Source organism: Salmo trutta, chromosome 37 (assembly GCF_901001165.1).
Source record: "Salmo trutta chromosome 37, fSalTru1.1, whole genome shotgun sequence".
Classification (NCBI taxonomy): Eukaryota; Metazoa; Chordata; class Actinopteri; order Salmoniformes; family Salmonidae; genus Salmo; species Salmo trutta.
In genome coordinates, this window is record NC_042993.1 from 2,003,029 (window position 1) to 2,020,667 (window position 17,639).

Sequence of the window (17,639 nt, forward strand, 5' to 3'; positions counted from 1 at the left end):
TCCCTCCTTTCTCCAGCTGGGGTTCTTCACTCGTAAACAGATAAAGGACGAGGAACTCGAGGACTAACCCCGCCATGATGTCAGTCAATGGATACAGTATCTGTGACAACCAGAGAACCACAGAGTCCACTTTGTGCCCATCCCCATGGCAACGACCTGCAGAGACTGCTCCTCCCCCAGCAATAAAAACAATGCTTTCCCTCTCATCTAAATCATGCCCCCCCCCCCATAAAGAATGCACAGCCAGTATAGATGAGCGTCGCCCAGTGTGTGTGTGAACTGTCAAAACACCACATGGCACAGACTGCATCTATCATCAGACTCCCCAACATCTTGTCTGTTTCTACCGGTGAACCAATGGCTGTAGGGCTCTAGTTACACACCTGTTTAGGAACGTACAGCAGGAAGGACGTGTACAGGAGTTTTCTTCAGAGATGTCCCAGACAGGAAATAATGCTGTTCACCACGCGTCAAACTCATTCCACGGAGGGCCAAGTGTCTGCAGGTTTTCACTCCACATTTGTACTTGATTGATGAATTAAGGTCATGAATTAGTGAGGGACTCCCCTCAACTGGTTGTCTAGGTCTTAATTCAATGGACAAAACAAAAACCTACAGACACACAGCCCTCCGTGGAATGAGTTTGACACTCCCAGTGCAATGTGACTTGGTATGATGTTCAATGACTGCAGACTTCAAACAGAGTAGATACAGTACAGGTATCAACCTGTAATTAGTACCATGTTGTATAAGTAGATACCGTACAGGTATCAACCTGTAATTAGTACCATGTTGTATATGTAGATACCGTACAGGTATCAACCTGTAATTAGTACCATGTTGTATAAGTAGATACCGTACAGGTATCAACCTGTAATTAGTACCATGTTGTATAAGTAGATACCGTACAGGTATCAACCTGTAATTAGTACCATGTTGTGCTATATGGAAAGCAGTTCCATCCTTCAAGGAAGCTTGAATGAAAATGCACTATCTGATAATGGGGGCCACTTATAATCATGTGAATATATTTGTATTTCTACGAAACACTGTTACAAACCAAACTGTCTATTTAATATTCAGAAGTCATCAAGACTTTAGATTTGTCACCCATTTTCTCTACAGTACAGTTCATTTTTTGAGTCAAATTAAAACTTGATAATTAAAGTTTTTGTAAACGTTATTTTAGTTTCTTTCATGTTCATTTATACATACATAGGATCATTCATACACATTAACTAAATACATTTACAAATATTTTTTTACATAACATTAAAAAAAAAATCAAAAATCAAATAATAAATCAGGCATTTCAGACTACTTCATTCTATAAAAGAAAAAACTTTCACACTAGCAGACATTGTTGAACATATAACTGAAATAATGACGTCTGTACGTCAGGCAAAAAAAGCACCAAGTGAGTCAAGTATATCAAAACCCAAACATATTTTGATGCAACTTTATGTCCATTGTATTTCTTCCCTCCCTCCCTCCCTCCCTCCCTCCCTCTCACTTGGTCTTGGTAGAGAAGATGTAGGACTCCAGTAGAAAGACAGTCTCATCCACCTGGTTCTCTGTAGAGTCCAACCTTCAGGGAGAAAAGAAACAAGTAAGAGGTAATAAAGCCACAGTAATGTAGCAGTATTAGTAACAAGTATGTAGTAGTACTTGTTGATGTGATGTTGTAGGCCTCTAGCTGTTGTCTATAGATATATAGTATGGGTGTTGTAGCAGTAGCATCCTGACTGGTTGCATCACTGCCTGGTACGGCAACTGCTCGGCCTCCGACCGCAAGGCACTACAGAGGGTAGTGCGTACGGCCCAGTACATCACTGGGGCTAAGCTGCCTGCCATCCAGGACCTCTACACCAGGCGGTGTCAGAGGAAGGCCCTAAAAATTGTCAAAGACCCCAGCCACCCCAGTCATAGACTGTTCTCTCTACTACCACATGGCAAGCGGTACCGGAGTGCCAAGTCTAGGTCCAAAAGGCTTCTCAACAGCTTTTACCCCCAAACCATAAGACTCCTGAACAGGTAATCAAATGGCTACCTGGAATATTTGCATTGTCCCGCCCCCCCAACCCCTCTTTTACGCTGCTGCTACTCTCTGTTTATCATATATGCATAGTCACTTTAAACTATACCTTCATGTACATACTACCTCAATTAGCCCGACTAACCGGTGTCTGTATATAGCCTCGCTGCTGCTATTTTTCACTCTTTTTACTGTTGTTTTTTTAACTTATCTATTGTTTACCTAATACCTATTTGTTGATGTGACGTCGTAGGTCTCTAGTTGGAGGTCTCAACTTACTGTTGAGAGTTAGAATAGTGGAATACACAAGTTGCAATTTTGACATTTGTTGTGAATCAGCAGTTTGTATTAGTAGTAGTGGTAATGCAGTACTTGTTGATGTGATGTCGCAGGGCCTCTAGCTGCTGTCTCTATAGATCTATAGTATGGATGTAGTGGTAATTAAGGTGTAGTAGTAATGCAGTACTTGTTGATGTGATGTCGCAGGGCCTCTAGCTGCTGTCTCTATAGATCTATAGTATGGATGTAGTGGTAATGCAGTACTTGTTGATGTGATGTCGCAGGGCCTCTAGCTGCTGTCTCTCGGGGGCAGTGATCATCTCCTCCACCTCTGTCAACTGTTCAGGCTCCGCCCCACTGGCCTGCAGCGACGCCAGGATCGCCTCGATTCGCTGGGACTTCTCCAGCAGACGCCTGTCAATCAAACACAGGAAGTTTTGTACATGTACCAAAATTGCTGAGGATTATATATACAAAAAGTCAGACTTGTTTCCATTGTGGTCCTCTATTGTCCTCAAAGTCAATATGCAGACCTAAAGAGACCTTAGTAGGAAACTTAGAGAATAAAACCAAATCTATCCATCCATCTACTTAGGAATCAATAAAAACTCACTTGTTCTCCTTGGTCTCGAAGAGGCGCCTCTCAATCAGATTAGCCACCGTCTACAAGTAGTGATGGGGGACAAATGTATACAGTTACATATCGCAACATTGTTTTGGACTTCTTTTTATAATAGTAAGCCAACAGATTTTCTGCACTTTTATTTCCATGACTGATCAAAACAAACGTTCTCATGCGCTCTCATCTCTCTGCAGCAGACATAAAGCGAGCAATATGTTTGGAACATCAAATCGCAATATCGCATTGCATATAGAAACGTGAGAATCGCAATACATATCGTATCAGCTTCTAAGTATTGTGATAATATCATGAGGTCCTTGGCAATTCCCAGCCCTATCTGCAAGTCAGACGTCCACCATTAATGGTCAAGTCAGCGATGCACGAAGTAAACAGCAATCAAATCAAATGTATTTATAAAGCCCTTTTTACATCAGCAGATGTCACAGAGCGCTTCTACAGAAACGCAGCCTAAAACCCCAAACAGCAAGCAATGCAGATGTAGAAGCAATATCAGGCAGGCTTCGCAACAATGAAGTGTGAATTGCGACACTAAATGTCTCTGCTGTTGTGGTCCTGAAGCTATCAAGTTGCAGCACCGTAAAGTACACATGCAGATATATACACTCATCGGCCAGGTTATTAGGTACACCACCACATTCACGGAAATATATCGCTCCTACAGACTGAGTCACGTGACCGTGGCTTGCTACATAAAGCAGGCAGACAGGCATTGAGACATTCAGTTACTGTTTGATTGAATGTTAGAATGGTCAAAGCCAGTGACCTAAGCGACTTTGAGAGTGATATGATCGTCGGTGTCAGGCGTGCCGCATCTCAGGAACGGCCACTGTCCTTTTCACGCACAGCAGTGTCTACGGTTTCCCGAGAATGGACAAACAAAAAACATCCAGTCAGTGGCAGTCCTGTGGGCCAAAACAGCTTGTTGATGAGAGGTCAAAGGAGATTGGCAAGAATCGTGCAAGCTAACAGACGGGCCACAAACAGGCAAGTAACGGCACAGTACAACAATGGTGTGCAGAACGGCATCTTGGAATGCACAACTCGTAGGTCCTTGTCACGGATGGGCTATAGCAGCAGGCGACCACACAGGGTTCCACTCCTATCAGCTAAAAAGAACAACAAGTGGCTCCAGTGGGCACGAGATCACCAACACTGGACAATTGAGGAGTGGAAAAACATCCAACGAATCCCGGTTTCTGTTGCGTCATGCTGATAGAAGAGTCAGGATTTGCCGTAAGCAGCATGAGTCCGTGGACCCATCCTGCCTGGTGTCAACGGTACAGGCTGCTGGTGGCGGTGGTGTACCACTGTCCAATCTGCAGCAACCGTGTGATGCCATCGCATCAGCATGGACTAACATCCCTGTGGAACGTTTCCGACTTTTAGAGTCCATGCCGCAAAGAATTCAGGCTGTTCTGGAGGCAAAGGGGGGTGTCTGACCTAGCACAAGATAGGTGTACCTAATAAACTGAAAGTATATTTTTGACTCGTTCTCTTTATTTAGACAGTTTAAAATGTAGATGTAAAGGTACAGTTGTAGAAGAGAGAAAGTCAGAAAGAGGCTGGGGATTTAATGTGTCAATGTGGACAATATGTGTTCAGTAAACTGCAGCACTACCGCTGCGCCTCAGGTTTGCAAATATTTTGTTGTGAGTGCAACATCTTGCATCACGCTCATCTGCAATATCAGCGTTTCATCCTGCTGCTCATAGTATAGCTTAGTTTGAATGTGTACCTTGTAGCAGTGCTGTAGCAGTAGGCGGGCAGTAGGCAGCTGGTTGACAGTATACAGGTAGAAGGTACGTGAAGGGGCGTGGTCAGGAGTCTTAGGGATTTCCTAGGGTGGAAAAACACAGTTGAGCATGATAATGTATGGTTTGTATAGTGTGTGTGTATTTGTGTGTTACCTGTAGCTGTACCAGGTTCTCTGACAGCAGTGTGTACAGCATGTCTTTGGCCTCCTTGGCAGGGATCATAGCAAAGTCCTCCACCTGCTTCTGCTCCAGGTGACGTTTCCTTAGCAACAGACGGAAGATCCTAGCCGACCGCGAGCCAAACCTGACAATGGGAAAGGTTGAATGAATGACACTCTACAAGCTATGTAGCCACTGTGGGCAGAGACATAAACAGAGACCAACTGACAAACACAGACACACCGACCTCTCCTGTACCACAGACTCCAGTGTAGCTCTCGCCAGGTTGGCCAGGGCTCTTTGGAGATCTGAGTGCTCAGTCAAGAAACGACCACTTACAACTGTATCATGAAATACTGGAAATGACCTATTATACAATAGTGTGTGGATGAGAAACTCAAACAGGTTTCATCAGGGTTGTAAAAGGATACTGACCACGTACATTCCTCCTCCACTGTCACCTGATTTCCCCACAAACTCCATCTGAGGAACAGAGGGAGGGAGAAACATCAGTTTACCAGCCCCCTAGGCACTGATCCAAGGTCAGTTGATCTCCCAATGGTTAAGGTTGGGATATGGGGAATCTGATCTTAGATCTGCTCCTACCGGGTCATCCACCAGAAGGGAGAGGTACTGGTCCAGGATTGGTCTGCTGATGCTGTAGTTGGGCGGGAGGGAGCGGAAGATCTCATTGGCTGAGAGGGGCTGAGTGTAGGCGGCGGTCTGTGTGGTGGTGACCTCACTCATCCTCAACATAGTCCTCACAATCTCACTACTGGTCTGTGGGGGGAGGGGGTGTAGAGAGCGGTCTTTTTCACTCAGGCCCCCCTTCCAGCATTGGGGAACATCCCGTATGACACATCTATTTATATGGGCACAAGCACTGTTCATGATACAAAATAGAGGTCGACCGATTAATTGGAATGGCTGATTAATTAGGGCCGATGTCAAGTTTTCATAACAATCGGTAATCGGCATTTTTGGACAACGATCATGGCCGATTACATTGCACTCCACGAGGAGACTGCGTGGCAGTTTGACTACCTGTTATGCGAGTGCAGCAAGGAGCCAAGGTAAGGTGCTAGCTAGCATTAAACGTATCTTATCAAAAACAATCAATCAATCTTAACATAATCACTAGTTAACTACACATGTTGATGATATTACCAGTTCATCTAGCTTGTCCTGCGTTGCATATAATTGATGCGGTGCCTGTTCATTTATCATTGAATCACAGCCTACTTCGACAAATGGTTATTTAACATGCGCATTTGCGAAAAAAGCACTGTCGTTGCACCAATGTGTACCTAACCATAAACAACGCCTTTCTTTAAAATCAATACACAAGTATATATTTTTAAACATGCATATTTAGTTAATATTGCCTGCTAACATGAATTTCTTTTAACTAGGGAAATTGTGTCATTTCTCTTGCGTTCTGTGCAACAGAGTGAGGCTATATGCAGCAGTTTGGGCCGCCTGGCTCGTTGTGAACTGTGTGAAGACCAACTTCGCCAAACGGGGGATGATTTAACAAAAGCGCATTTGCGAAAAAAGCACAATCGTTGCACGAATGTACCTAACCATAAACATCAATGCCTTTCTTAAAATCAATACACAGAGGTATATTTTTTTTAAACCTGCATATTTAGTTAAAAGAAATCCAGGTTAGCAGGCAATATTAAACTAGGGAAATTGTGTCACTTCTCTTGTGTTAATTGCACGCAGAGTCAGGGCATATGCAACAGTTTGGGCCGCCTGGCTCGTTGCGAACTAATTTGCCAGAATTTTACGTAATTATGACATAACATTGAAGATTGTGCAATGTAACAGGAATATTTAGACTTATGGATGCCACCCGTTAGATAAAATACGGAACAGTTCCGTATTTCACTGAAAGAATAAACGTTTTGTTTTCGAAATGATAGTTTCTGGATTTTACCATTTTAATGACATAAGGCTCGTATTTCTGTGTGTTATGTTATAATTAAGTCTATGATTTGATAGAGCAGTCTGACTGAGCGGTGGTAGGCAGCAGCAGGCTCGTAAGCATTCATTCAAACAGCACTTTCGTGCGTTTGCCAGCAGCTCTTCCCTGTGCTTCAAGCAATGAGCTGTTTATGACTTCAAGCCTATCAACTCCTGAGATTAGGCTGGTGTAACCGATGTGAAATGGCTAGCTAGTTAGCAGGGTGCGCGCTAATACCATTTCAATCGGTGACGTCACTCGCACTGAGACCTTGAAGTAGTTAGTCACCTTGCTCTGCTTTTGTGGAGCGATGGGTAACGATGCTTCGAGGGTGGCTGTTGTCAATGTGTTCCTGGTTCGAGCCCAGGTAGGGGCGAGGAGAAGGACGGAAGCTATAGTATTACACTGGCAATACTAAAGTGCCTATAAGAACATCCAATAGTCAAAGGTATATGAAATACAAATGGTATAGAGAGAAATAGTCCTATAATAACTACAACCTAAAACTTCTTACCTGGGAATATTGAAGACTCATGTTAAAAGGAACCACCAGCTTTCATATGTTCTCATGTTCTGAGCAAGGAACTTAAACGTTAGCTTTCTTACATGGCACATAATGCACTTTTACTTTCTTCTCCAACACTTTGTTTTTGCATTATTTAAACCAAATTGAACATGTTTCATTATTTATTTCAGGCTAAATTGATATTATTGATGTATTATATTAAGTTAAAATAAAAGTGTTCATTCAGTATTGTTCTAATTGTCATTATTACAAATAAATAAATAAATAAATACATTTAAAATATATATATATATATATAAATAAAAAAAAATAAAAAAAGAAAAAATCCGCCGATTAATCAGTATCGAATTTTTTTGGTCCTCCAATAATCGGTAGCGGTATCGGCGTTGAAAAATCATAATCCATCAACCTCTAATACAAACTGTTCACACCCGTCTTGTTGGTGGAGAAAACATCTTGTAGGTTTAAAGCTTTCCTGTAATTCTACACATTTTGTCTTGGTGCAGAGAAAATGTTGCCATTTATTTTTTATTTAACTAGGCCACGCCACACTCTCCCTGCTTACCCCTCAGTTTGGGAATCCCTGACTTAGACCACCCCATTAAATCTCTCCTGGTCTACAAGCATACGGAGGTAGTCTGTAGGGGTCTGTGTCACTGACCTGGTCCAGTTTGCTGGCTACAGCACTAATGATGGCCTGGTCTCTGAAGTGCTGATGGAACCTCTCAAAGTTCACCTGCCAGTAGATCCCCTCATCACCACACGACTGGAAAGAGAGAGAGAGAGGGAGGGATAGAAAGAGGCACAAGTCATCCAAAACGGTTTCATTCCTTATTGAGAGTAAAAGAAAAACAGAACAAGGTTCTCTGATTCTCTATAGCAGCCCATTATCTCTGAGTGCCAAGAGTAGAGGGTCTGACCTCTGAGTCCATCTTGGCTTTCTTCCCTCTTCTCTGCTCCTCACTGTCGTCACTGGAGCGTCTGCGCTTCCCACGACCTGCCCCACAAACATAACAAGCGAGTGTATAGCAAATATTTACTGAATTACATATAGCAGGAGGTTTACATGTGGGTATGCACACAGGTGAAATGATACTGTGTGTTATAGGAGTGTTTGCGGTACCTGTGAGTGTGACATGGGGCAGCTTGTAGCAGTCAGGGTTGCTCTCTGCTGTTGGGGGGTCAGTGGAGGCGGGGGCGGCAGGGGTGCCGGGGGTCGCCGGGGTAGTGGAGGTGGCTGCAGTTCCCATCTCGGCCACCGGAGGACAGCGCTGCAGGAAGTGAGTCTCCACCAGCTTAGAGAAGGCTGAGACCACCTCACTGTACTCCATACTACGACCCTCTACAGAGAGAAAAATCATGAGGACAGAAGGAGAAGAAAATATAGAATAATCATACATCTTGTAATCGCTCTCTCACACACCCTCCATGTTATGAGTGAGTCGGTCAGCTACAGTCTTGACCGTGTTGCTCATGGTCATATGGCCTCGTTGTAGGACCTCCTCCACGATGAGTTCTCCTGTGTCTCCATACAGGGTCTTAGCTGTGTAGATGTACCGCGGGTACCGCAGAACCCTTAGAACCCGCTCACAGCTGGCCCGGTACTCCACTGGGCTCCCGGGGCCTCGCCGGCCCGACCCGAACTCACAAGCACCGTGCTGTACCAACACACACAGAGACTTCTTCACCTGCAGAAGAGACAGGGTCACCACCTATGTTTAACAATATTTGTGTGTGTGTGTGTGTGTGTGTTTGTGTAGTACCAGGTCCAGTGGTGTGTTGGTCTCATTGGCGATGTTCCTGAGGTTCTGTGCCCCTGCTCTGAGCAGGTGAGTGCCTATCCTTTCCACCACCTCTCCAAAGTGCTCCTGTAGCAGCAAGCCACACAGCCGCACCTCCTGGGCAGTCATCTGCTGAGACAGGAGGAACCGGAGAACAGGTCAACAACACGTTTTTTGACTGTTCCATCGAAATATACTTATGCTGAGAAGTATAATGACACTAACAACCGGTAACCAAATAACGGCTTTTCAACAACGTTCACTAACAACTTTAATTTTTATAACTTAACTGCCATGCTCACCAACCTTTGCAAAACACCCTTTTCAGATCATGGAATGAGTTTCGGGAGAATCCTCGCAAAACAACTTCAGAATCCCAAACACATGTGATTGCCAGCGCTTCAACACAACGAATTTCCGCCCTCACAGGTAAGCTTATTTTCCCAGAGAGTTGCGCATTGCATGAAGGGATGTTGGCGGACCACCCTCTTTGGTATGCAGGAGGACCGACGTCACTGTTTGTGCTATTCTGGGGAAGATGGCGGAAGCTGCGGCGATTCCCCCGCATCGGTTCTTCTGTCATTGTTGTAAGGGAGAAGTAAGCCCCAAGCTCCCGGTAAGTCAGTCGTTTCACCGTGTCCCGATCATGGCTGTTCAATGCAGGTTTTGTTCTTTTCCGTCGGTTGACAACCGAATCTGAGTCCAGCAAATAGCAGTAGTTGTTTAACTAGCTAGCTGCTAACTGTAGACGGCTAGCCAGTAGGGCCCTCGGCACTGGCTAACAAACAAACAATGTTGATGTTTGTTGTTGCTCGCTTTAACAATAGGATTTGTCAACTAATTTCTTTAACAAAGACATTATGTGCAGTAATTGTTAAAGATTATACTGGCATGGTTGAATAACCGTACCTGTAGTTACTGAGTAACTGGTGTTATTTGATGTAATGTTAACCTTATTCGAGGTGGTTTTGTGTGCTTTTCCTGAATTCCTCGAGTAGGTAACTATATGGAAATGTGATGGATATTTGAACGTAACTCGGCCAGTCTGGCTACTCCTTGGCCTACTAAAGCAGAGGGAATACGGGGGTTTCCTTGGCCTGGGGCGCGTTCAGCAGGACACCACGGTTTGGCACGTTCAGATAGAAAATATTATGTAGAACACTAAATCATGTAGGCTCTATTTATGCATTCTATCTGCAACGTTCGTCAACTTGTGGCACAGTTAAGTTTCACAATCAAACTGAAAGTAAAATGTAGAAAGACATTGCACAATATTTTGACTGCTTGACCCTAATTATTTAACTACATTAATCCGTATTGACTGCGTTCATTCTGGAAGAGACGTTATGACACTTAACGTTAACGTTTTGCATTTAGCTAACTGCATCTGTTTGTTATTGACTCGCAGTCTCTGGCAGTCAGTCAATGTGTCAGATAGTCACTCAGTCTGCTTGTCTAAACCAACGTTAGCTAGGATACATTTGTGTATGTTAGGCTGGTCAGTGAGAGGCAGGTTGGTAATCCCCTGTGTATTCCCTTCCTGACATTGAAGCTAAATCTGGGAGGAGGCTGAAGTAGGCCTAGACACTAGTCACGGACCTAAAGACAGTTTTGTGATTTCCCTCTTATTGGGAACTAGATCTGTGCCTATGGGTCTGATTCATCTAGCCCAGGGTTTCCCAAACTCGGTCCTGCCCCCCCATCATCACGCTTGGGCTCCAGAGTGGCGCAGCGGTCTAAGGCACTGCATCTCAGTGCTAGAGGCGTCACCACAGACCCTGGTTCGATTCCAGGCTGTATTACCATGATTGGGAGTCCCATTGGGCCAGTGTAGTACGGGTTAGGGTTTGGCCGGGGTAGGCCGTCATTGTAAATAAGAATTTGTTCTTAACTGACTTGCCTAGTTAGTAAATAAAAGCTTTGATTATTTGAATCAGCTGTGAAGCGCTAGGGCAAGAAACTAAACTTGTACTGAGGTTGGGGGTGAATTTTGGAAACCCTGATCTAGCCTACCCACAGGCTAACCTGCTGGTCTCACTGTCACACACTCTCTGTGCTGCTGAGGCATGTTTCAGCCATGCCCACTCACTGACTGCATATCAGCAGTTCATCTGTCTCACTTCCCCAAGGTATCCACTGAAAGAGACAGGGAGCATGCCTCAAACATACATGGCAGAACCCTGTGCTTGTCCGTCTGAAGCCTTATTTCAGGCATAGTATCTGTATGATTTCACCAGATGACAATGGCTGAGGCATAGCCTAAGCCTACACACAATATTGCATACAGCAATACAGGTTTTGAACAATTTTGGAATGAGGTTCAGTTCAAGTGTCCTTTTGTTTTGTCGAATAAAGAACATGTCTGTGTCATAGGCCTAATCCCATTGTGAGTGAACTTGACACTGGTGCCAGGGAAGAATACTTCTCGATGACAACTTCCACTTTACATGTTGTATGTTCCTGCTTATGCTATGTTCAAATAGGCTATATCCTGACTCTGCCACAGATCTCTACTAGACATTTCCTCATTCTACAGACCTCAGCAGCCCTGTATAGAACACGGTGTATAGAACACGGTGTAACTCATGTACTCTCTGAGTGTGTGGTGTTGTGTGTTTTTGCAGGAGTACATCTGTCCCAGGTGTGAGTCTGGCTTTATAGAGGAGGTAACAGAAGATTCCAGGTGAGAATATCTTGTTTCTTATGTCTGTAGCTTTAATGAATCTACCAGATATAGGCTAGGCAGAGTGAATGGAAGGTGGTGGAGAATGACTGTGTATAGATGTTGGATGTTACTAATGCTTTGTTCTGCCTCCTGTGTGCTGTTTCCCTCAGTCTGCTAGAGGGTGGCGCTAACGGGACAGATGACACAGCCACACAGTTTGCAGAGGTATGATATGCACTGTGACCTGGTGGGGGGATGCAAATGTCTACTGTGATCGCATCTGTACTAAATGTACCTTTGTGATCCCATCTTTCTTTCACATGCTTTCTCTATCTCTCTCTCCCTTCCACTGTCTCTCTCTCTCCATTCCCCCTTCTCCCACCCTCCCTGTTTTCACCCTCACCCCTCATTTCTCTCTCAGCAGCTGTGGCACCTGTTGTTTGTAGAGAGGCCTTTCACAGTGGATGGTGACAGTCCAGACTCAGAGCCCCGGGTCTCTGGTGGAGGGGTAGGAGCAGGGGGGTTAGGTCTGGGGGGGCTGGGAGGGCTAGCAGGCCTGGGAGGAGGTCCTATCGGAGGGTCAGTCCCTGCTGGGCTAGGAGGACCCCTGGGGGGTTCTCTGGGAGGGGGGGAACACTGGGGGCCCGGTCGCCCCCCTCGCCTGCACAGTCAGCGGAGGTACCGCTCCAGAGGGAGCAGCAGACCTGACCGCTCGCCTGCCGTAGAGGGGTGAGACTCCTCTCCTTACGATGCCATGTTGATATTCATATGGCTGTTTTGATCAGTTTTCAATGTTTTGCTGATCTCATTCCTGACTGATGTGTGTGCCTTCTCTCTCTGTAGGATAGTACAACAGTTTCTGGCTGGTCTATTTGCCAACTCTGGAGTTCCTGGCTCACCTCCCCTCTCTTGGTAAGAACCTTCTTACTGCCATGTAAGCAGTGGTTATACATTATGTTAGTCCACAGTTTGACTTACACACTTTCTCTTGTGGATTCCTTACAAATAGTGAGGTGGATCAACATGAATATTTGAATGTTCCCTGACTTGTTATGGGTGTGCCTCAGCCAGCACCCCTGGGAACCCTGTCATTTAAACCTAGCCTAAATCACAACACACATTGTTGCTGTTCATCATGTGTGAAACATAGGATATTTCCTGAATGTTTCATCTTTAACTGTAATTGACCTCCTCTCTCTGTGTGTTAGGACGGGGATGCTACACTCTAACCCAGGGGACTATGCTTGGGGACAGGGGGGACTGGACGCAGTCATCACACAGGTACGCACGCACAAACCCCATTCACATCATTTGGTATGTATGGCTACTAACCAACTATTACATCATACTATGTAGTATGCTATGTGGATGTTGGTAGACCCAGAATGCTAATGAAGGTTTAGCAGTTGTCTTGTTATTTTCTCTCTATCTGTTCCATGGTGTTTCTGATGGTTTTACTCTTATTGTATCATGCTAGGTTAGCACACAGTTTACAGCACAAAGGTGAATTGTAAAGCTGTTCTTATAGTTCCTGCAGCAACCATTGTGATGCATCTTCTCTGTCTATCTGTGTGTAGTTGTTAGGTCAGTTTGAGAACACGGGCCCTCCTCCTGCAGAGAAAGAGAAGATCTCCTCCATCCCTACAGTTAATGTGTCTCAGGATCAAGCAGGTCAGTCCTTTACCTCCTCTCCAGTCTCTCCATAGTGCCGTGGCCTATACACTACCAGTCAAAAGTTTGGACATGCTTATTCATTCAAGGGTTTTTCTTTATTTTTACTATTTTATACATTGTAGAAAAATTGTGAAAACATCAAAACTATGAAATAACACTTTTTTGGTTGTAACCAAAAAAAGTATTAAACAAATCAAAATATATTTTAAATTTTAGATTCTTCGAAGTAGCTACCCTTTGCCTTGACAGCTTTGCACTCACTTGGCATTCTCTCAACCAGCTTTACCTGGAATGCTTTTCCAACAATCTTGAGGAGTTTCCACATATGCTGAGCACTTGTTGGCTGATTTTCCTTCGCTCTGCGGTCCAACTCATCCCAAACCATCTCAATTGGGTTGAGGTCAGGTGATTGTGCTCCCAAGTGGCGCAACGGTCTAAGGCACTGCATCTCAGTTCCTGGTTCGAATCCAGGCTGAATCACATCCGGCCGTGATCGGGATTCCCATAGGGCGGTGCACAATTGGCCCTGCGTCGCCCGGGGTAGGCCGTCATTGTAAAATAAGAATTTGTTCTTAACTGACTTGCCTAGTTAAATAACTAAAATAAAAGTTGTGGAGGCCAGGTCATCTGATGCAGCCCTCCATCACTCCTTGGTCAAATAGCCCTTACACAGCCTGGAGGTGTGTTGGGTCAGTGTCCTGTTGTTGAAAAACAAATGATAGTACCACTAAGCCCAAACCAGATGGGATGGCATGTCGCTGCAGAATGCTGTGGTAGTCATGCTGGTTAAGTGTGCCTTGAATTCTAAATAAATCACTGACAGTTTCACAAGCAAAGCACCATCAAACCACCTCCATGCTTCACGGTGGGAACCACACATGCTGAGATCATCCGTTCACCTACTCTGCGTCTCACAAAGACACGGCGGTTGGATACAAAAAATCAAATTTGTCCATTGCTCGTGCTTCTTGGCCCAAGCAAGTCTCTTCTTCTTATTGGTGACCTTTAGTAGTAGTTTCTTTGCAGCAATTCAACCATGAAGGCCTGACTCATTCAGTCTCCTCTGAACAGTTGATGTTGAGATGTGTCTATTACTTGAACTCTGAAGCATTTATTTGGGCTGCAATCTGAGGTGCAGTTAACTCTAATGAACTTATCCTCTGCAGCAGAGGTAACTCTGGGTCTTCCTTTCCTATTAAATTACATTTTATTGGTCACATACACATGGTTAGCAGATGTTATTATGAGTGTAGCGAAATGCTTGTGCTTCTAGTTCTGACAGTGCAGCAATATCTAACATGTAATCTAACAATCCCACAACAACTACATAATACACACAAATCTAAGCAAAGGAATGGAACAAGAATATATACATATAAATATATGGATGAGCAATGACAGAGCGGCATAGGCAAGATGCAATAGATGGTATACAGTATATACATATGAGATGAGTGAGGCAAGATCTGTAAACATTATGGCGGTCCTCATCAGAGCCAGTTTCATCATAGCGCTTGATGGTTTTTGCGACTGCACTTGAAGAAACTTTCAAAGTTCTTGAAATGTTCCGGATTGACTGAACTTCATGTCTTAAAGTAATGATGGACTGTTGTTTCTCTTTGCTTATTTTAGCTGTTCTTTCTATAATATGGACTTGGTATTTTACTAAATAGGGCAATCTTCTGTATACCACCCATACCTTGTCACAACACAACTGATGCATTAAGAAGGAAATAAATTCCACAAATTAACTTTTAACAAGGCACACCTGTTAATTGAAATGCATTCCAGGTGACTACCTCATGAAGCTGGTTGAGAGAATGCCAAGAGTGTGGAAAGCCGTCAAGACAAAGGGGGGCTACTTTGAAGAATCTCATATAAAATAGATTTTGATTTAACACTTTTTTTGGTTACTACATGATTCCATATGTGTTATTTCATAGTTTTGATGTTTTCACTGTTATTCTACAATGTAGACAATTGTAAAGATATTAAAAAAAAAACCTTGAATGAGTAAGTGTGTCCAAACTTTTGACTGGTACTGTAAATAAGCTAGTATAGTTGTGCTGCTGACAGCTGACTCATTGGGGTAAATTAGTACTCCTCTCTCTCTCCCTCTAGCTGCTGTCTCCTGTCCTCTCTGTTCTTGACTTTCTCACACATACACACATCTGTCCTCTGTCTCTCTTCCACTCTGTCTGGCTGTCTCACTCTCTCTCTCTCTTTCGGGCTGTCTCTGTCCCCCCTGGCCCAGGGCCCACATAGACAGACAGCGTGAGACAACAGCTATGTGGGCCCTGGGCCAGGGGGGGACAGAGAGAGAGAGAGAGAGTGTGAGACAACAGCTGTCTCTCTGACCCAGGACCCACATAGCTGTTGTCTCACTCTCTCTCTCTGTCTCTCTCTGCCCCCCCTGGCTCAGGGCCTACATAGCTGTTGTCTGTCTCTCTCTGTCCCCCCTGGCTCAGGGCCCACATAGCTGTTGTCTGTCTCTGTCTGTCCCCCCTGGCTCAGGGCCCACATAGCTGTTGTCTGTCTCTGTCTGTCCCCCCTGGCTCAGGGCCCACATAGCTGTTGTCTCACTGTCTCTTGTCATTAAGAGTGGTACTTATTACTCTTAAATCATCTCAACCAGCCACTCAGTAATTAGGCATCAGATGCTAGGCTTCAGTTATTTTAATGTCTGTTAGTCCGTCATTGTAAATAAGAATTTGTTCTTAACTGACTTGCCTAATTAAATAAAGGTTAAATAAAAACATCTAATGTAACCCCTGCTTCATCATCCCTTCAGTCTTCCCATCTCTTCTTCTTTCTCTCTCTCCTGTTCTCTGTATACTGTAATATGGAGTATTTTTCCTGCGTGTAAGATAGTTATGTATGATCATTTATAACAGGAATGTAATACTAGATAAGAAAAAGGTGTGTGTCTCTCCAGACTGCAGTATGGAGTGTCCGGTGTGCAAGGAGGACTTTGCAGTGGGAGAGCCCGTCAGACAGCTGCCCTGCAACCACTTCTTCCACTCAGACTGTATAGTACCCTGGCTGGAAATGGTGAGGAGGACGGTGGGGTAATATTTAGTAGGAGGAATGTTTTGAAGACGTTTGGAACTGATTTTCTCCTCTCTCTTTCTGCAGCATGATACGTGTCCTGTGTGTAGGAAGGGGTTGAATGGAGAAGACAGCAACACCCAGAACCCCCCAGAATCCCCCTCTCTAAACACGGACCCCCGCACACAGGAGAGATGGTCCTTCTGAAATACACCTCCCCCTCATCCCTCCATCCCCTTATCGCACCTCTCCTCTGACCTCCTTTTATTCTCTCCATCCCATCTGTCCTCCATTCTACTTTTTTGACCCTCACCCCCCCCTTCTCTCTATGAACTACTGCACACAGGAGATAAGGACTTTCTGAAGGATCTACCTCCATCTCTGCCTCATTCCTCTGAATCATCTCTTCATCTACAGTCATAGGATGGTCATCTCAGCATGGCTGTTCCTGTCTCAATGCCCCTGGAACCATGTTCACACACAGAGTACACACACACACACACGTCATGATCCATTAGCTGTCCTCTGCCTCATCATGACCAAGCACTTGCCTTTACCTCGCTTCAAACATCAATCCCATCTCCTTTTTTCTACTCTTTTCTCCATATTCCTCTTTTTCCATCCTTCTGAAAAGCACTGCTGTCTCTCCCTACCTCTCTACTCCTGGGATGCATCTCAATAGTCTAGAGTGGCTTCCTCTCCTCATCATCTGCACTGAACATGGTGGATGCTCACCAGGAATTTGGTTTTGCCTTTCTAGCTCTGTCACATCAGTGCAGAAAGGAGACGAGGGGACATCATTTTGACTATTGAGACGGGCCCCTCCACAATCTACAGTCTTTCGCTGTCATTCTGGTGTATATATTACAAACAGATTGCATCACCCTGTCATTTTACTCCTCCGTTGATGTCTCTTGTTTCACATTTCTATCACTCTATTTTTTTAATGTAAATACTTTTAGTCCAACAACTTCTGGTTTGAGAAGAGAACAACAAAGCATATTGAGAATGGAGACAAATGTGAATCCCTGGGTATTAGTCTGTATATTATATATATGATAACATGTATGATGTATTAAAAACCAGTAACATTGATTTATCAGGTC

General features: G+C 44.4%; 3 protein-coding genes and 1 non-coding gene across 8 annotated transcripts in view; 3 read left to right on the top strand and 1 right to left on the bottom strand.

The window, feature by feature from the left end:
* Positions 1-1,181, top strand: part of LOC115176394 (integrin alpha-10) — a 53,213-nt gene extending 52,032 nt beyond the window's left edge. Inside the window, exons 30-31 of one of the 2 annotated variants that reach the window (XR_003872235.1) lie at positions 17-719; positions 768-1,181. Coding sequence is in view for 1 of the 2 variants with exons in the window: in XM_029736416.1 (XP_029592276.1) it covers positions 17-67 (51 nt within the window). In the remaining variant the exon portion in view is untranslated. Of the gene's footprint in view, positions 1-16 lie in introns of both variants that reach the window. The other variant, XM_029736416.1, reaches the window with a different exon arrangement.
* LOC115176396 (DNA-directed RNA polymerase III subunit RPC3) lies at positions 1,169-9,586 on the bottom strand. 4 transcript variants are annotated; one of them, XM_029736420.1, is made up of 14 exons: positions 9,453-9,583; positions 9,129-9,275; positions 8,789-9,023; positions 8,489-8,707; positions 8,286-8,362; positions 8,027-8,131; positions 5,477-5,650; positions 5,302-5,353; positions 5,118-5,178; positions 4,865-5,015; positions 4,693-4,794; positions 2,928-2,977; positions 2,579-2,728; positions 1,169-1,588 (listed from the first exon to the last, which is right to left on the bottom strand). In XM_029736420.1, the coding sequence occupies exons 2-14, from the start codon at positions 9,273-9,275 to the stop codon at positions 1,510-1,512; spliced, it is 1,602 nt and encodes a 533-aa protein (XP_029592280.1). In that variant the 5' UTR covers positions 9,453-9,583; the 3' UTR covers positions 1,169-1,509. The 4 variants fall into 4 exon arrangements, with proteins under 4 accessions (XP_029592280.1, XP_029592279.1, XP_029592278.1 ...); XM_029736419.1 differs by having other exon boundaries at positions 8,789-9,053; positions 9,129-9,278; XM_029736418.1 differs by having other exon boundaries at positions 8,789-9,053; positions 9,453-9,582.
* A 67-nt stretch (positions 9,587-9,653) lies between these two features.
* Positions 9,654-17,628, top strand: LOC115176399 (E3 ubiquitin-protein ligase RNF115). Its single transcript, XM_029736426.1, has 9 exons — positions 9,654-9,762; positions 11,771-11,829; positions 11,982-12,036; positions 12,236-12,540; positions 12,655-12,723; positions 13,020-13,092; positions 13,389-13,482; positions 16,421-16,536; positions 16,621-17,628. The coding sequence occupies exons 1-9, from the start codon at positions 9,685-9,687 to the stop codon at positions 16,738-16,740; spliced, it is 969 nt and encodes a 322-aa protein (XP_029592286.1). The 5' UTR covers positions 9,654-9,684; the 3' UTR covers positions 16,741-17,628.
* LOC115177567 (small nucleolar RNA SNORA17) lies at positions 15,721-15,846 on the top strand. The gene has a single exon (XR_003872428.1). It is a non-coding gene; the product is annotated as a small nucleolar RNA SNORA17 (small nucleolar RNA).
* Positions 17,629-17,639: the final 11 nt, after the last annotated feature.